Source organism: Eulemur rufifrons, chromosome 12 (assembly GCF_041146395.1).
Source record: "Eulemur rufifrons isolate Redbay chromosome 12, OSU_ERuf_1, whole genome shotgun sequence".
Lineage (NCBI taxonomy): Eukaryota > Metazoa > Chordata > Mammalia > Primates > Lemuridae > Eulemur > Eulemur rufifrons.
In genome coordinates, this window is record NC_090994.1 from 25,402,413 (window position 1) to 25,419,657 (window position 17,245).

The 17,245-nt window shown below is 56.5% G+C and overlaps 1 protein-coding gene across 1 annotated transcript in view; it reads right to left on the reverse strand.

The window, feature by feature from the left end:
• The window catches only part of ANK1 (ankyrin 1), a 198,462-nt gene that overhangs the window by 84,056 nt on the left and 97,161 nt on the right, over positions 1–17,245 (reverse strand). Inside the window, exon 2 of the mRNA XM_069485294.1 lies at positions 2,768–2,869. Coding sequence (XP_069341395.1) covers positions 2,768–2,869 — 102 coding nt within the window. The remainder of the gene's footprint in view (positions 1–2,767; positions 2,870–17,245) is intronic.

Below are 17,245 nucleotides of genomic sequence, written 5' to 3' on the forward strand. Positions count from 1 at the left end.
TCTTATATAAGCCAAGAGTTCCTCTTTCCACGCTACTTAATTACTTCCTATCACGGCAAGCAGCACATATTCTCTCCACAGAAACACACCATTTGAAAGCGCGGTGCTTACGTAAGGGTGAGCATTTGCTCTGGTGCCGCCAGAGCGGCCCATCAGCTCCGAAGACTGAAGCCAAAAGCAGATTCTCTAGCCATGACCCCAGGCCAAGAGCCTGCTTTTATCTTCTCAAAACAATGGATGGGTGTTTTAAAGTGCCATTAGGAGGCTAGCCCTGTGCACATTCTGAAGCGGGAGGATTGTCCCAGCGGGTGCACTGATGTGTTTAATGCAGGCGCAAGCTCAGCGAGTGTAGCTCCGTCTCCATTATCAATGCTTTCCCCTCACGAGCAAAAGCCAGCCCACCCCACACAGCAGCATCAGCCTCAGGCAACACTGGCGAGCTCCCAGGTGCAGCCGCCTGTCACTGCTCAGCCAGACCACAAGACACAGGGCAGCGGGACCCACATCTGGGCGCAGGCGGAACAGCCCTGGGAAGAGCCCTGCACTCAGGCAAGTCCCTCCTTCCATCCCCTGCTGACACTGGCGTCTGCGCCTGCCCTGCGGCAGTGTCTCCTCTGAGAGGGGCTGGCCTGGGCCAGGACTGCATCTCCGGCCCGAGGCAGGAGCCTCCCCCCAGCCTCTAGCAGGGCTCACAGCCACGGGGGCCACACGTCGTGTCTCGGAGCCTGCTGCTCTCGGCGCCCCCTGAACCCAGGAGGTGCCCTGAGAGGGACGGCAGAGGGACAGGCAGTTACACCCCAGGCCCCGCCAGCAGGAGAGCAAGCAGGACGAAGCCATTCCCCGGGTGTCATCAAAATCTTCCAATTTCACACAGAAAATGAGTCCTGGCTCGAGTCTTACGCAGGTTCGGCTGTCCCCGTTTCAGCTGAATGGATTCCTTTGAGAGCTGGAATCGGAACCCTCGGCGGGTCCGACCCACCTGCACCGAGAGCTGCGCTGCGGGGACGTGCGTCCGTCACCTCTCCAGCCACAGTGTGGACAAAGAAAGCCTCGGAGCAGGCGTCTCTCCGTGCCCAGGGGGGTCCCCAAGTGGAGAGAGGAAGCAGCCGCTCGCGCATGGGGGTCTGGGACAAGGCGGCTGCAGCTTGTGCGGCTGTTCTGGGGGTGTGGCATCCTGCGCCCCCACTCCGGAGCCAGGCTTAGGCCAGGACTCTCACCCTGCGCCACCCGCGGCTGCGCCTGGTTCAGAGTTCCAATCGCTACCCAAAGGCCAACCTGCAGCTCCGGGTGTGGGCAAGACGCCCTGCAGAGCCCTCGGCCGGCTACACGGGTGTTGGCATTTCCGGGTGGGCCTGCTCCTGCTGGTCCAGTGTGCAGGCCCTGCTCCACCCTCCCGGTGACGCTCACTGCCGGGGCCTCTGCTTCCCGACCCCTCCTGCTGGCCTGTGCCACACCTCGCTCCTCAAGTGAATTTATGCCACCCCAAGACCAGCTGCATCCAGCTGGGGGAGAGAGCAAGTAGCATCTTGCATTTTAAGCAGCATCAAGAGAGGCAGGGAACAGACGGGCAGGGGCAGGGGCAGGGGCTGCCCCAGGAAAGCTTGCCCTGGTCCTGGAAATCTGCCTCTGCTGGCTTGAAAAAGCCACTCGGTCCACTACATGGATGAACCTTAGGACATTGTGCTAAGTGAAAGCCTTTGGTCACAGAACGACAAAGATCATAGGATTCCACTTCTACGAGGTCAGTCCCCAGAGGAGTCAGATTCTTGGGAACTGAGAGGAGAAGGGTGGCTGCCAGGGGCGGGGGCGTGGGGTAAGTGGGGAGTGGTCTCAAGGGGACAGAGTTCTCGCTGTGCAAGAAGAAAAGCGTTCTGGAGATGGGTGGCTGGGCAACGTGAATGGATTTAACACGACTGAACTCAGTGCTTAAACATGGTTAAGACAATAAGCGCTCTGCTGTGTATTTCATCACAATTAAAAACAAATTTTAAAATGGTTAAGATGGTAAAAAAAAAAGTCACAACTGGTACATTTATTCTAAATTAGAAACTAAATTGGCATGTATACCTAAACAATGACATTGGTAGGCAAATACCAACAAACCAAAACAACGAGTCACCAATCCACAGCCCACGCCTCGCACACAGCTGTCCTCTTCCTGGAGGGCTCCCCCCTCTGTCAGTTAGCTCCTAGATCTTTGGCCCAAAACCCGACTCTCGGCCCCTCCGATCCACCCCAGACACATCGCGTTTCTTCACAGCCGACCCTGCTGCAGGGCGAGGAGCTCCCTGGGCTGCCCCAGCATGCTCAGCCCGCGGCAGACCCGCCTTCCTCGGCACCGACCCCGGGAGTCCTCATTCGCCTGTTTTCTGTCAGCCCCACTGAGAACCCATAAAGGCCGCTGGTGGAAAAAGGAGACTCCATGTCCCCACTGACACAGCACCCTTCAAAGGCCCTTCCTCTGGCCCACATTCAAAGGCCACATGTTCTAAGACAAGAGCAGGGAGCAACCGCAGCTTCTGAGAGGAGGCTGCAGGGGGTGGCGCGCGGGTCTCACCCACGCTGCTCGGGCCTTGGCCCTTCTCCGCGGGGCAGGGCCCACAGCAGTGATGCGACACTGAGGCCACGGCCCGCTGCAGGCGGAAGCCCCTGGGGGTTTTTGAGGCCACTGGGAAAAGGTTAATAGAGGCAGTTTCAAAGCTCTCAGCAAACGGCAGCAGGCAGGAGCTGCTCTGCAAGGATGGCAGGCCCGCCCCATCTCACTTACCTGGTTACAGGTGTTAATATCTACCCCATTCCGCAGATGATCCAAAGCTTTGTCCAAGTTACCTGATCTTGCTGCCCTCAGAAAGCTGGTAGCAGCATCGGCCTGTGAGGAGAGACAACAGGCTGTGAGTCTCCTCTGCGTGCTAACGGCCTCACTGTCCCAGCCACGCCCCCGCGACCGTGCCCTCGCTGGCCTGCTCCAGGGCCCGGAACGTGAGGCTGCCTCAGAGCCCAGGCCTCCCTTCCTCTTGGTATTTTTATGAGCGACGTTCTTGGTGAGAACCCAGCAGGGACCGGCCTGCGGCCGGGATCCCACCCCAGGGCCCCTCCGAGCAGCCTGACGTTCCCAGGCCTCGCCAGCCGGGAGCATGGGCACCAGAGGAGCCCAGCGTGTGCTCCTTGGTGCCGCTTGGTGGGTTTTTTTTAAAGTAAACAGCACATGGCACCTACTATGTGCTAAGAATCATTACCAGCGCTTCACACATGCAGTCAAATCGGTGGCATCAACCAACCGCAAATCAAAAATATTCCGGAAAAAAATAACAACACAACAGTAAAAAATAATACAGATAAAAAAGCAACACAGCACAACTGTTAACACAGCAGCGACACTGTCTTAGGTGTTACAAGGTACCTAGCGATGACGTGAGGCCACAGGAGGAGCGTTTGGTTACGCGCAGATGCTGCACCACGTTATAGCAGGGACTCGGGCACCCATGATCCCCCGGGACAGCTGCGACACATGTTTACACACACGCACACATGCAGGCATGCACTTAATCCCCGTGTCAGAAACCTAAGAGGCAAGTGCGACTGGTCCCATTTAACAGGTGAGGGAGCTGAGGAGTGAAGTGACTGGGGCAGGGCCACACAGCAGGTAGGAGGCACGGCCAGGGCTGAGACGCAGGCGGTGTGGCCCTGACGTTCACGAGCTTCACCCCCCAGCTCTGCAGCCGGCTGGATCGGGCTCCAACGCCCAGGACCCCGTCAGACTTCCCAAACGACAGCACAGTGGCGCAGTCCCTTAGCTGCCGCTGCGCCACCTACCCCACGCGTGTCAAGACCCTACCACCTGGAACGCCTGTTTGCACTAAAGATGAATGACAGCCAAAGAAAGCGAGGACTGGGGACAACGGAATAAAGTCTGCCGGTGCAGACGCACGGGTGCAGAGAGCACAGCACGGCAGCGGGCCCGGGTGCAGGGGCGCTACCCCGGGTAAGCCGAGCGCCCCAGCCACCCTGGGCTCCTATGTCCTCATCACAAGCTGGGGTGGGGGGCAGTGCCTTTCTCATACCCTTGTAACATTTAAAGAAAATAACAACGTACATGAAATGTGAGTGCAGAGCCTGGCACACAGCACGCGCAGGCTGGGTTCAAACGAGAGTGGTCGCGCGCGGAAGCCACCTGCGGAAGCGTGCAAGGCCCTTCCTCCAGAGCCACACCTGGCAGTCTCCTCTCCACCTGGCACTGTCTCTTTCCTCTATGTGCCCTCCTCAGAAAACAGGCTACGGTGGGCCGAATGGTGTCCCCAAGAGATATGTCCACACCCCAGTCCCTGGGACCTGTGAATGTGACCTGGTTTGGAGAAAGGGTCTTTGCAGGTATAACTAAGTTATAGATCTTGAGACCATCCTAGATTACCTAGGTTGGCCCTAAATCCAATGACAAGTGTCCTTAGAAGAGCCAGAAGAGGAAGAGGAGGAGACGATGACACGCACACGGACACGCACACGCACACGCAAAGACGGAGGCAGAGACGGGAGTGAGGCAGCCACAGGCCGGAGCAGCCGCCAGAGGCAGAGGACAGACCCTCCCCTGGGCCTCTGGGGGAGTGCGTCCTGCCAACACCTCAACTGCAGACGTCTGGCCCCCAGACTATGACAGGATAAGTTTTTGTGGTTTTAAGCCACCAAGTCTGTGGTCATTTGTCACAGCAGCCACAGGACACGAATACTCATGCTAACGATCATCATCCCTAAACACGGAACACTCAATCTACAGCCCACGATCTCGCGCGGTATCCTGCAGTGAAACTCTGACCCTCCTCCCCAAAGCGGCGCCACACGTCTCCGCCAGCTAAACGGAGGCTCCAGGGCGCGGCAGGATCCTCCAGCCCCGCAGACAGGCGGGTCCTCCCCGCAGACAGGCGGGTCCTCCCCACACACGAGGAAGCCCACCACCCTCCCTGCTCACCACCTGGGGCCTGCGGTCCGCTCCGCCTCCCGGCAGCACCCTCAGCCCCACCCCCAGGTCCTGATTTCCTGCCCCTCCCCGACTCCAGGCCCAACACAGGCCCTCTGTTATACAAGTTCAAGTCCCAGCCCTGCAGCTGCCCACTCATGACAGACGCACACCCTGACCTCACAGCCCCCAGTGTGGCAGGAGGCCCCTTCCTCACGCCTCCCATGTCCTCGTGGCTCTGTCCACCTCGGCCTGTACTCTGGTCACTCCCTGGGCCCTGAAGCTCTACCTCGCCCTGGTTTGCCGACTCGTTACCTTCTGCAGGGCGCTGTCCTCGGGTACTCGGGATTTACTACCTTTAAATCCAGGAACCATAGAACAGGAGCTGGATTTTCAACATGTATTTTAAACACATCTTTCTCTAGTTATTTAATTTATGCAAGTCTTGTCTCCCCAGCCAAACTGGTTGCTTCCTGGGGCAGGGACTGAGTCTTCCAACTCTTTTGAATCCTTCAAAGCATTAAGTGTCTGCTAGGCCAAGACCTTCTGTGACCTGAAGCATGTGGCATCTATGTCCTGGGCCCCTCAGCAAGGCTTCCGTGGTGGAGGAAACATTTCAGAAAAGAGCATGAGCCCAAGTCCCAGAGAAATCAGACTCAGATGAACATCTACGCAGGCTGCTGATTCAGAAAGTCTGTCTGGATTCTACTATTAGGAAAAACCCTGTATTATTCCCCAAGAATGAGAGTGTTAAAGAGACATTTCTCCCATCAATTAACTACCTTTTGCAGCATAATAATAGGGTTCAGGATGAAAACCTGAGAATGGGTAGTTAAAATAGAAGCCATATCAACGAATGCCACTGTGTGACTGTTGAAAGCGCCGCGTCTAGGAAGCAAAGCTGAATGTTTACGACAGATACATGGAGGATTAGAAAAGCTCAATCTAGACTAGACTGAGGAAGGCTAAATGGTTTCCATAATGTAAAATAAAATTATAATACCAGTTATTGGGCCAACTGTATTCCCACCATTATATCTTTTAGTCTTTATCACAGCCTGCGAGACAGGGAAAATCTCGACCCCGCTTCAGAGGTGATGAGACAGGGGGAGAGGTATGCAGAGAGGCGGTGTCAGGGGCCAACACAGGTGCACCTGACCGGAGCCGGTGCCTGTCCCCGGGCAGGGTCTCAGCAATTCAAACCTGGGGGCGTCCAGACAGCGTGGCAGACTGGAGTAGCTGGGCGGGGCTGCACACCTTCGCCAGGTAAGCAGTTAGTCCATGGCAGAGAAAAAGTCCTGGGTGGGTCCTGGTTCTGCTCCTGAGCACTCTGCCAGAGCCAAGACAGGTCTCTAGAGAGGAACCACCTCGTCCCTACCTCCCTGACAATGACGCTGAGGCCCACGGAAGTAAAGTGACTGGCTAAGGCCACCTGGGTAGTTAGAAGTGAAGTTCAATTGCTAAGCCTCGTTCATTTTTCTGTTTGGTCTTCTGTAGGAATAAAGGGGTCAGGACAGAAGCAGCATCCTCAGGACAGCTCAGAGGTGAACAGATAACAACGCCACTCCCACTGCCACCACTCGTCACTCAGTCTAACCCTACACTGTGTTTACTGAGGTCCCATTGCAAGCCCAGGATCCTGCCAGGAAACAGAGAGAGAGAATGAAAAATCAGAACACGGTCGCTTGCCCTCTCGGTTTGGACAACGGAGTGACTGCGGTACAAAGGGGTCGTCTGTGCATGTATGCGTCCACGGATCTGTTCCACAGGTGTCCCCAAGAGCCTCCTAGGGGCCGGGTCATATTTAAGGTCCAGAGAAAATGGTCCTAGTCGGGACAGCCCTACACCCGTCTATCTACTTCACCTGCTCCAATTCAGTGACCTGTCCTAGGTGCATCCAGGAAGTCTGTGTCATCCAACGGGGCCGGAAGGGAGTCAAAAGAATCCAGCATGTTCCATTAAAAATATTTACCTGAGTAAACACTAACCAGAAAAACAACAACAAATTGCGAACCTGACTCTGGGCCATGACAAATCAGAACCAAGGGACTGCACGGGCCACCCATCCCCTGCCCAGCAGCCTCAAAGAGGCCATTAGGTGAGAGCAGCTGGGGGAGGAAGGAGGCTGCCCTGCCACTGCGTCCAGAAAGCCGGCCCATAGCGTCCCTGCACCTGGACTGCGGCGAGGAGCTGGCACCCTCTGTGTGACACTCCTCCCTGAAAGGCTGCCCTCATGTCTCTGCCCCTACCTCATTTTGAGCTCACCGTAATCTAATTTCACCAGCGTGTGGGGGGGGCACCGTGCAGCCTTTTGCTGTGTCCCTGGCCCACACCCCTGCTGGCTAACCCATGTGATGTCCCTGAACTTCCTTTCAAAGCAAGTTTACCTTTATAAAGCTCTTCCTATGTTTTGATGAAGCTACATAAATCAATTCATTTGTTCTTCCCAATAATCCCTCGAGGCAGGTACTTTTATTATCTCCTTTCTACAGGTAAGGAGACTGAGTCGCAGAAAAGTTCAGTAACTTGTCCAAAGCCACACAGCTCGTATGCGGGTTGGCCAGGATCTGACTCTAGGGAGTGTCCCTCCAGGGTCTTTCTCTTAACCACTGAGCTACATTGGCTCACGGGCCCATCATTTCCTAGTGCTCCTAAGGTCCCGCTCAAGTTCAGCGCCGTACTCAGAGCCGGGCTCACTGCGGGGCCAGGAGACAGAAGAGGAGGCAGAGGACGGCAGTCCTCCTCGGACTCAGGTTCTCATCGCGGCTGCTCTGGAAGGGAGGTGAGCCCTGGCTCCCTGAGACAGCCAGACTATTATTAAACTTGCACTTCCTGAGTGGGGTGAGACGAATATAGCAGTGGACGAGTAGCCGAGGGGCCCCAGTATCCTGGGAGGGAGAGGCCGGCAGCGCAGGAGCAGCAGAGAAAGGCCCGTGGCCAGGCAAACTCTGTCCCAGTGGGGAAGGGATCCGGAGCCTCTTCACACCCCCTCTGGGGCTTGGGGTGGCCTGAGTTCGACTTATTTTCTCAAGGTCTGTAGTACAAAATTCCTACCTAGCAAGAAGAATAGAAACTGTTCATATCAACTGCTAATATCAACTCCTGGAAGCAGCGTAAAGGGTTTCTCTTTCCCCGGCTCTTGCGTGGGGAAATGAGCTTCTTTAACAAAGCCGCTGTCAGAACTCCCAGGAGGAGAGTCTGGCTCCTTTCCTGGGGGACCACGCACATTCCGGGAGACCAGAAGACACGGCATCTGCTTGTACACGGGGGTCTGAGAGCTGACGGGGGCCATGCCCGGAGGCCATGTCAGGCCTCACAGAGAAGACAGGTCAGGTCCGGCGGTTGGGGCCATGGCCCCCGCTTTGTCGCCCAGATTATAGAGAAACGGAAGTGAATCCTGGGCCACAGTGAGGGTGGGTTATCAGGTTTCTTCCCTTTTTCCTTCCAGAAAGTTGCAGCTGTACAAACCGTCTCCCAGCACCCCAATCAGACTACCACGGGCAAAGACAAACGAGCGGATTAAAGCGTCCTTGAGAAAACACGATGCGTGAGAGCGCCGGGTCCCTTCTGGTCTCCCAAACAGACCAAATCTCTGTCCTCCTGGTGCTGCCTGGCTAGGGAGGACCGGCCGGGAGGCCCTGCTCTGCCACTTGATGCTGCTACCTCGTCCAAGTTCCAGACCTCCATTTCGCCCAGGCTGGAACGGGGGTGCCACCCAGCTCCCGGGGGGCTGTGAGGGCTGACGCGGACAGCGTGCTCAGCAGGGCACACACCGGGTCTGCCTTCCTCTGCCCCCGTTCATTTCCCGAGACCCAGGGACCTCGGGGCCACTCTCCGTCTAAGGTTTAGGGGTCAGGAGCGCTGCGGGCCGTGGCATCCCCCTGCGGAGTCCCCGTGCGCCTGGCCCGGCTGCCCTCGGGGCAGCTCCGCGCTCCGCAGGCCACAGGTCGGGCCGCCTCCGGCACCAGCCCCGCCGCGCCGCAGCCTCCAGGCCGGAGGAATTTTCCTCTGGGTCCTGCCAGAGCCTGGGCGCCCGGCGCGGGGCAGCGGAAGGGCGGCCCCGAACCGCCGGGAAAGTTGGCGCCAGGAGCGGGCAGGCGGCCGCAGCCCCGCAGGTGGGCCCGCACCCCGCCCCCCAGCCCCGCGCCCCGCTCCCCCGGCCCCACCTCCCGCGCCCGCGCCCCGGCCCGGCGGCTCGCACACTCACCGCGAGGTCTGGCCCGGACCTGCCCTGTCGCGCTGCCATCGCCCGGCGCCCGCGCTGAAACCCGAGCCCGGCGCCCGCTCCCGCCGCGTTATCTGCCGGGCCGCGCGGGCAGCGCCAGCGGGTTGCGCGGCATCGGGCTAAAAATACAGGCGCCCGCCGCGCCCTCCGCCCGGCCGGGACCCTCCGCCCGCCGCTAATGCGCCGTCTTCATTTTCTCTCCACTGCCGAGTCACCCGGGAAAGTGAATGGGGCGCTCTTGGGGAGCAGGCGCCTGCCGCCGGCCTGCGGGCGGTGCGGGTGGTGCGGGCGGTGCGGGTGGTGCGGGCGGTGCGGGCGGCCGAGCTGCAGGTGCCCGCGGGCGCAGGGCGCGTCCTGCCGCCGCAGGGGAGGCACACACGGCCAATGGAGGTGAGGAGCTCCAAGCTGCGCGCGCCCTGCGCCCGCCACCGGCTGCCCCCGGGAGTGGGCCCCGGAACCTGCAGAGACGGCCAGGGCGAGCTCAGCAAAGTCTATTTATGCCCCACAACCAATCTGCATGTTTTGAGCTCTTACTGCGCGTCCTGAGATACCAGTTAATCAGCCTACTCCAGACCAGGCTGGGGAGCCGCCGCGAGAAACGCACAGAGCAGCAAGGGGCCGCTGTGTCACCACCGCCTCGGGGCTGGTGCGTTAATGAAATATCAGCACCGCCAAGGCCGAGTCCATGGAGTAGTCTCCCAGCATTCTGCTCGGGGGTTGGCAAAGCTTGGGGTGACACACCAGGGATGGTGACGAGCAGGCTCAACTCCCCCTGATGAGAAATGGTTGGCAAAAGCCATGCCAGGTAACCCGGCCCTGGCGATTCTGCTGGTTCTCAGAGACGTTGTGCATCACCAGCCGGCTCCACGCTCTCTTCCAATCACAGTCTAGACACAACACCAAATACTCTTTCCCCGCCGCCCCCTGGTGCCCTGACTCAGGCACAGTCCAGCTGCGTGGGTGAGGAACGGGCCCCCTGAGCACTGAGGAGCTGAGGGGCATAACTGAATGCCTCATTCAGTCCTCACGGCCACCCCGTGCGGGAGACACCGCTACTACGCTGTGTGCGTGAAGAAACTGAGCTCAGGGTGGTGAGGTCGGGACCAAGGTCACCATTAGTAAATGGTGGGTCCAGCTGGCCCAAAGCCAAACTGACCCAAAGTCCTTCCACTGACAGCACTGGCGAGATTCCCGACAAAAGTGCTGGGTGCCAGGAGGGGATAATGCTGTGGGGTGCACCTGAGGGCTAGAAAACACTGTTACCAAGTAAGGTGCGCTTCGAAGCCAGGCAGCAATCAGGAGAAAGTCTCAAAGAAGTGGGGTAAGTAAAGATCACGAAAAAGGCCAGGATGTTGCCAAACCAATGACCTGAAGTGCGAGAATATAATTCCTCCCCATGGGTGTGAAAAAACTGGCATTTGAAGACAGCAACATCAGAATTTACCAGGCACGAGACCCTGGACAGCACAGGAAACTGGACATCAGGACAGCAGCCTCTGGAAGGCAGCCGGCCTGGCTGGACAGGAAGTCACGTGGCCCCTTTTCTCCCCAGGCACAGGCTGCTAAGACACGGGTCACCCCACAGGTCTCTTGCCTCGTGCCCCTGAAAACTGCCTCCCAGACATGCTAGAATCCTCTACACAGAAAGCGTCAATTAATAACTTACGGTTACTGGAACAGGCCTGGTCATAGCCCAATAGAGTATCTCAAGGGATTGTAAAGCACTATGCCAACATTAATATTTACAGAGAGAAAATGCCCTGCTCAAATGGATAAATAATATGTGCGATACTTTCAAAAACACTAACACAACTGACTAGCACAGTGAACTGAAAGACTATTCTTTTAACAGCTATTTGATGGATAATTGACATACATGAATTACAGATTTAAAATACACAATTTGGGCCGGGCGCGGTGGCTCACGCCTGTAATCCTAGCACTCTGGAGGCCGAGGCGGGTGGATCGCTCGAGGTCAGGAGTTCGAGACCAGCCTGAGCAAGAGTGAGACCCCGTCTCTACTAAAAATAGAAAGAAATTATATGGACAACTAAAATACATATATACAAAAAAATTAGCCGGGCATGGTGGTGGATGCCTGTAGTCCCAGCTACTCGGGAGGCTGAGGCAGTAGGATCGCTTAAGCCCAGGAGTTTGAGGTTGCTGTGAGCTAGGCTGACGCCACGGCACTCACTCTAGCCCGGGCAACAGAGTGAGACTCTGTCTCAAAAAAAAAAAAAAAAAAAAAAAAAAAAAAATACACAATTTGGTAAGTTTTGGCATCTGTATGCCTCCATGAAACCATGACCACATCAAGATAATGAACATATCAATCGCCTCCAAAAGTGCCCTTGTGCTCCTTGGCAATGCTGCCTCCTGCCAGCTGGTCCACATCCTCAACGCCAAGAGGGATGATGAGTCCTAATTCAGCATCCTAACAGATGTGCAGTAGTATCTCACTGTGGCTTTAGTTTGCTGTTCCCTAATAACTAACAATGGCAAACATCTTTTCAGGTGCTTCTCTACCACCCATACATCTTCTCTGGTGACGTATCTGTTCAAATCTTTCACCCATTTTTTAATTGGATTGTTTGTTTTCTTATTGCGTTTTAAGAGTTCTATATATACAGAGTATCTGTCTTAAAGGTGAGATAAACTGACATCTCATAAATAAAATATTCCAAGTTCAATCGCAAGAAGTTCCCAGTCCCATTTTGGTACTCAGTTCTTGTTACTCCTAAGCCGTGTTCTTTATATTTTACAATGTTGTGGGTTATATACAATCACAAAGAAAAGGAGGAGATAGTCATAGTGGACCAGAAGCTGAATACAACCCACAGCATTTGTGAGTGTAATGGGAAAGATGCTGAGGTATTATCAGAGGACTTTAGTTCTCAGGACTGCCAAGAATTCTTAACATTAGCCATGACCTCATTACGGTTGAGGCTTTGAAACTTAGATATGCCATGAGTCAGGCAAGGTCCAAGAGGAGAAGAAAGGATACAGCCACAGACATGTTGCTCAGTAAGGCCCGGAGTGAAAGGAGCCGAGATGATGACATTCAAGAAGAGAGTCCTTGCAGTGTCAACTCCCCCAGCACTGCAGCCCGGACCCCAGAGAGGATCTGATTATACGTGCCCTGTCCCAGGCGTGGCAGCCTGGCAACGTGGCTAAGTTACAAATGTCTCTCAGGAGCAACAGCTTGGTTTTCATGTTGTGTGTTCCCACCTGCTCCCCTGGGCCACCGGCACAGTGCTTGCTGACTGGCGTTTGAAGGATGACGTGCCACCATTTCCACGAGTCGTAAGGACACGGTAAGTCCTGGGGTTAAAGTGATGTAGAAAAGATTTAGATTTGACAGAAAGAACTTTCCAGCTGTAAGAGACACGTGACTTAATAGAGCCCGTTTGTTCAGAAAGGGGCGCATCTTTGCCAGGGACCCTTCGGGGTGGCGAAGACAGATAAGTCGCTCTTTGACACGGCGCCAGAAAGCACCAGGTAAGCGAAAGGATGCGGACGGGTCTCTGTGGGCCCTAAGGATTCAGAAGGATGAACCATGGTCCCTTTCGCCATGATCGATGGCCCCCTGGGCCTGCCATCACGGCCACACCCTCAGACCACAAATCATCATCCTGCTCCTTCTCTGCTTCCCATTTTTTTCATTCTTCAAGGCTGCGCTTTCTAACGTGAGCATTTAGTGCGCTGAGGAGCTCGGCCAAGGAGAGCCACTAAGACCACACTAAACCGAGAGAAAGGAACTGGGCCACAGAGACGGCTGGAGCCTCTCGGCAGAGACAGCGGCCCACTCGTCCTAGCCCGTGCTGCACGGAGTCTGCAGGCCTCTTCCAACCTAGCTAAATATTTTACCAACTTTCTCTTTGCAGCTCTCTCTGCGGCCTGATGGGGTGCAGGGGGCGTCAGCTGTGGGGGTCTGTCCTGTCCCCATGCAGCCAGGTCAGGAGGAGACAGGGAGGAATTCACGGGGCCACACTTAAAGCCCCTGCTCACTTCCGGCTGGGTGCAGCGGCTGTTCCCAGGACGGAGGGTGCCTGGGACACGAGGGGCTCCACAGACGGGGAGAACACAAGCCTGAAGCAGAGAGTCCCCAGCGAGTGGGATGCTCAGATGACTCTGCCTCCCCAGGACACTCTGGGGCAACAGGAGCAGGCTGCTTCAAGCGGTGGCCCGGTGGGACACAAGGTGGCTCTACCCTGCAGAGACGTCACAGGTCGGACTCAGGGGCAGACCCAGGACTCCAGAGAGGGGCTTCCTTGCACCTCAGGCCATGTGGCAACAACCATCCTGTTTTAACCTTTCTGTGGAATCAACTCAAACCTAGGACTAACTTAACAACACCACCGTTAACTTATTTTTCTGGACAGCCTCTTAAAATACTCAGTTAGTGGCTCTACTACTGTTGAGCCGTGCAACCTTTGATAAGGGAAATAACGTCTCTGTGCACTGGCTTCCTCCGCGGTAGAATGAAATAACCTCACCCCCGTCTCCAGGTATCGTGAAAATAAGTAGAAGTGCCTAGCGCCACTTCCGGCACACAGTAGGTGCTCAATGAATGACAGTTGACGCTCTTTTTTCCTCCTCACTCCCTTCCTTTTCTCAGCTAAAGCTTTGGTCATAGGTTAAGTTCTCCCTCAGAGGTGTGGGGTGTCACTGATGTCGACTCCACACTGGAAAGTCGGGGCCGGTCACCAGGGTGTGACGCCCATGGCCAGGAACAGGACGCCAGGAGGCCCCAGAGCTCTGCTGGGGCACCCGGACTCCGGCTGGTCGCACGCTCTTTTCGATTCCCCTCTCTCTGCAGCGAGGGAACAGTTTTCAAGCTGCGGGTGCGGCTGGAGCTGTGCTTCTGGGCCCGGGTCTGCCGGGCCTCTCGTGGGCTTCCTGCCGCTGGCTGCGCGTGGCTGCGTGTGGCTGTGAGTGGCTGCACGTGGCTGCGGGTGGCTGTGCGTGGCTGCGGGTGGCTGCGCCCAGCCCGGGGCTCCTCTGTCTGCTCCGCCCCCACCCACCCGGGGAGGCGCCCCCGCTCCTAGACTCTGGGCACCACAGATAAGGGGGGCACCAGGAACCCCACCCTTTCCTGAGAAAGGCGGGCGGTTTATCAGCACCCAGGGCCAGACAACGGCCCCCACCCTGGGGAGCCCATGGGCTGCCGGGGAGATGGCGCTCGGCCCCTTCCCTCACCGCCCATGAATCGGGAAGGAGCTTCTCAGAATGCTCCATACAGATGCTGCCCGGCGCTGAGTAAGAAATCCAGCCTGACCCCCTGAAACCTTGTCCTTCCTTCCTGACCTTGATGGTGTGACAGAAGAACAGGCGAGGAAGAGACTGCTGGCTGCTTCTCTGTTTAGCTCTGTGTGGTGAGCGCCAGTGGCCGCTTAAGTAACCCCGGGCACCCGGCCTGGCTGGCGAGAGGGATGGCAGTGCGGGGGCAGGGGCCTATTTAGGGAGGTGACCAGAGCCGGTCGGCCCCACAGAGTTGGCGCCCATCTCGGTCGTGTTCCTTTTAAGAGGGTTGGCAGCCCTGGGGTCTATTTTTAAACCCACGAGAAAGGTGCTTCCGGACAGGGCCAGCACTGAGCCCGAGAGCACTGGGGGGGCGGGCGGGGGAGGAGCGTGGCTGAACCTAGGATTCTCTCTTCGCCTACACACAGGGCTTTCCCTCCTGCCTGTCCTTCCAAAGGGATCTCTTGAGCGTCAGTGGAAGTTGACTCCTAACGGGTGCCTGGGAATTGGAATAAGTTTTGCATGCTGGGTCTATTTTTCAGGGTGTGGGGATTTTTTTGAGACAGGGTCTCACTCTATCCATCCAGGCCGGAGTATAATGGTGTCATCACAGCTCGAGGCAGCCTCAAACTCCTGGGCTCACAGGCTTCTCCTGCCTCAGCCTCCCGAGTGGCTGGGGCCACAGGCACTCACCACCACACCCGGCTAACTTTTCTATTTTTTGTAGAGCTGGGGTCTCGCTATGTTGCCCAGGCTGGTCTTGAACTTCTGCCTCAAGTGATCCTCCCATCTCCATTATTTTTCAATATTGAGATTTTTTTTTTTTGTTACCCCCACTCCCAGTGTGAAAAATCAATGTGTTTTTATCTATCCAGCATCTCCCCCTTCCTATTGTCAAGTCAGCTGTTCTGGAACCCTCAGCTCCCTCCAGCAGAACCCACAGCAAGAGTTTGCCAACAGCAGGATCCCAGCAAAGCCGAGCTCCCCCATGGTGACTGTGCCCAGCATCCCAGAAACCCAGTCCCCGTGCGGGAGAGAAGGGCGGCGAGGGGACCCACACGGCAAGTCTGCGGCGGACAGGACTGTTTCCCAGCAGTGAGGAAGAAACAGGCATCCAGACACCACTGTTTCTCATCACACAACCAGATGAAGAGAACAGAAGGTTTTATGTACAATAACAAATTTCAGCTTTACTATCCCTTTCTCTTTTTAGGTAAGAAATAGAACCAGAATTCCTAAAGCACTAAATGCCTGAGAACAGACAAATCCTTCTGCTGAGCAGCTCTGGGACCACGCAGGACCCTGCGCAGGGGAGCGAGTATGAGATGAGGTATCTTCTCGCGTCTGTCCGACTCGGCACCCCCCGGGGTCCCTGAGCTGAACGGGATGGAGTTCTGTGCCCCGAATCGACCAAACAGGAGCCCCAGCCAGGCCTGGCCACAACAACAGACGCGAGTGTTGGCACAACGCTGTCCACACAGCACAGCTCAGTAAATGTTAGCTGCATTGGAATCCGAATGAATCCAATCAATCCAGATATTAAAATAGCCACGTCACTAGAAAAACAGAAAGAGGGAACAAGAAGCTATTCGGGTCTGGTTGACTGAATTGTTCACTTCCCAACAGCTGCGACAGCCCCTGTGGAAACAGCCTTGGGACCACCGTCCTGTCCCGGGTGGGGATGTTCTAGATGCTTCCCAGGCTGTGCCACAGAGCGAGGGCTCTGCACCCGACCTGCGCCCGTCAGGCCCGGCAGCGCAGCTCTGTTCTTCACTCCCAAGGCCACCAAGCACATGGTTTCAATAGTCCACACCCCTCTGCCGGGGGGAGATGCGGGTGCCACGCGGGTGCCACGCGGGTGCCATGCGGGTGCCACGCGGGTGCAGGGACGTAGTTCTGAACGCACCCCCACCGCCGAGCGCGCTGGCCCACGCCGCAGAGCCGCGCGTTTGCATTTCCCCCGCGGTGCGAGGAATGGGCTACATTTAGAACTGACACTTCAGAACATATTGCTGATTGGGGAGCCCAGACTAGAGTGGAAATTACACGTATTCTGGAAAACACGGATGAGCGGCACTGCCAGAACAGCCCCATGTACGCAACTACCCCCAGTGTTTCCAAACATTCCGGAAACCTTCCTCGGCAGCCTGCTGGAGTGGGGAGCGGAGCAACACAACACTGGAGAAACTGCAAAATCCAACTCGCTTGGACTGTGCTAGTAGGGAAACTTTCCCCCCAAATTGCCGACCAAGCTCGAGTATTGGCAGTGCCCCCATGGCTTCAGAGCTTCTGACAGGTGCCCAGGGGTCAGACACCCTGCGTGGCCCACTCACCTGGAGCAAACCAGGGCCCTGCCCTGCCTTAGAAATGCAGTCCTGCTTCCTAGGAACCACCGTCTGGAGCGGGCAGGGCACCCACTCAAGCCTCTCCTTTATTTGAACAATTTGCCCTGAAACGACGGAGCCAGGGTGGGTGGCCCATTGGCAGCCACAGGGAGACCTGCCTACGGTTCCAGAGGGGCCTGTGCCCCAGAGTCTGTCCAGCCTCTGCAGCCAGGCTTTCCCATCCATTAGGAATTGGGGCTGGGAGGGTTACGCCGTGTGGCCCCAGCCAGGGCCTCTGCCTATGACAATTCACGGCAGTGACAGTGAGATACAGATGAAAGAGCAAAACAGGGGAAAGGACCTCAAAGGATAACAGCCACGATGTGCAAGCCAGGCACCACCCTAAGCAAGTTGGATGTCTGAGCACGTTCAGTCCTCACAGCCGCCCTCCAAGGTAGCTACTGTAATTATGCCCATTTTACAGAAGCAGCAGCTAAGGCACGAAAA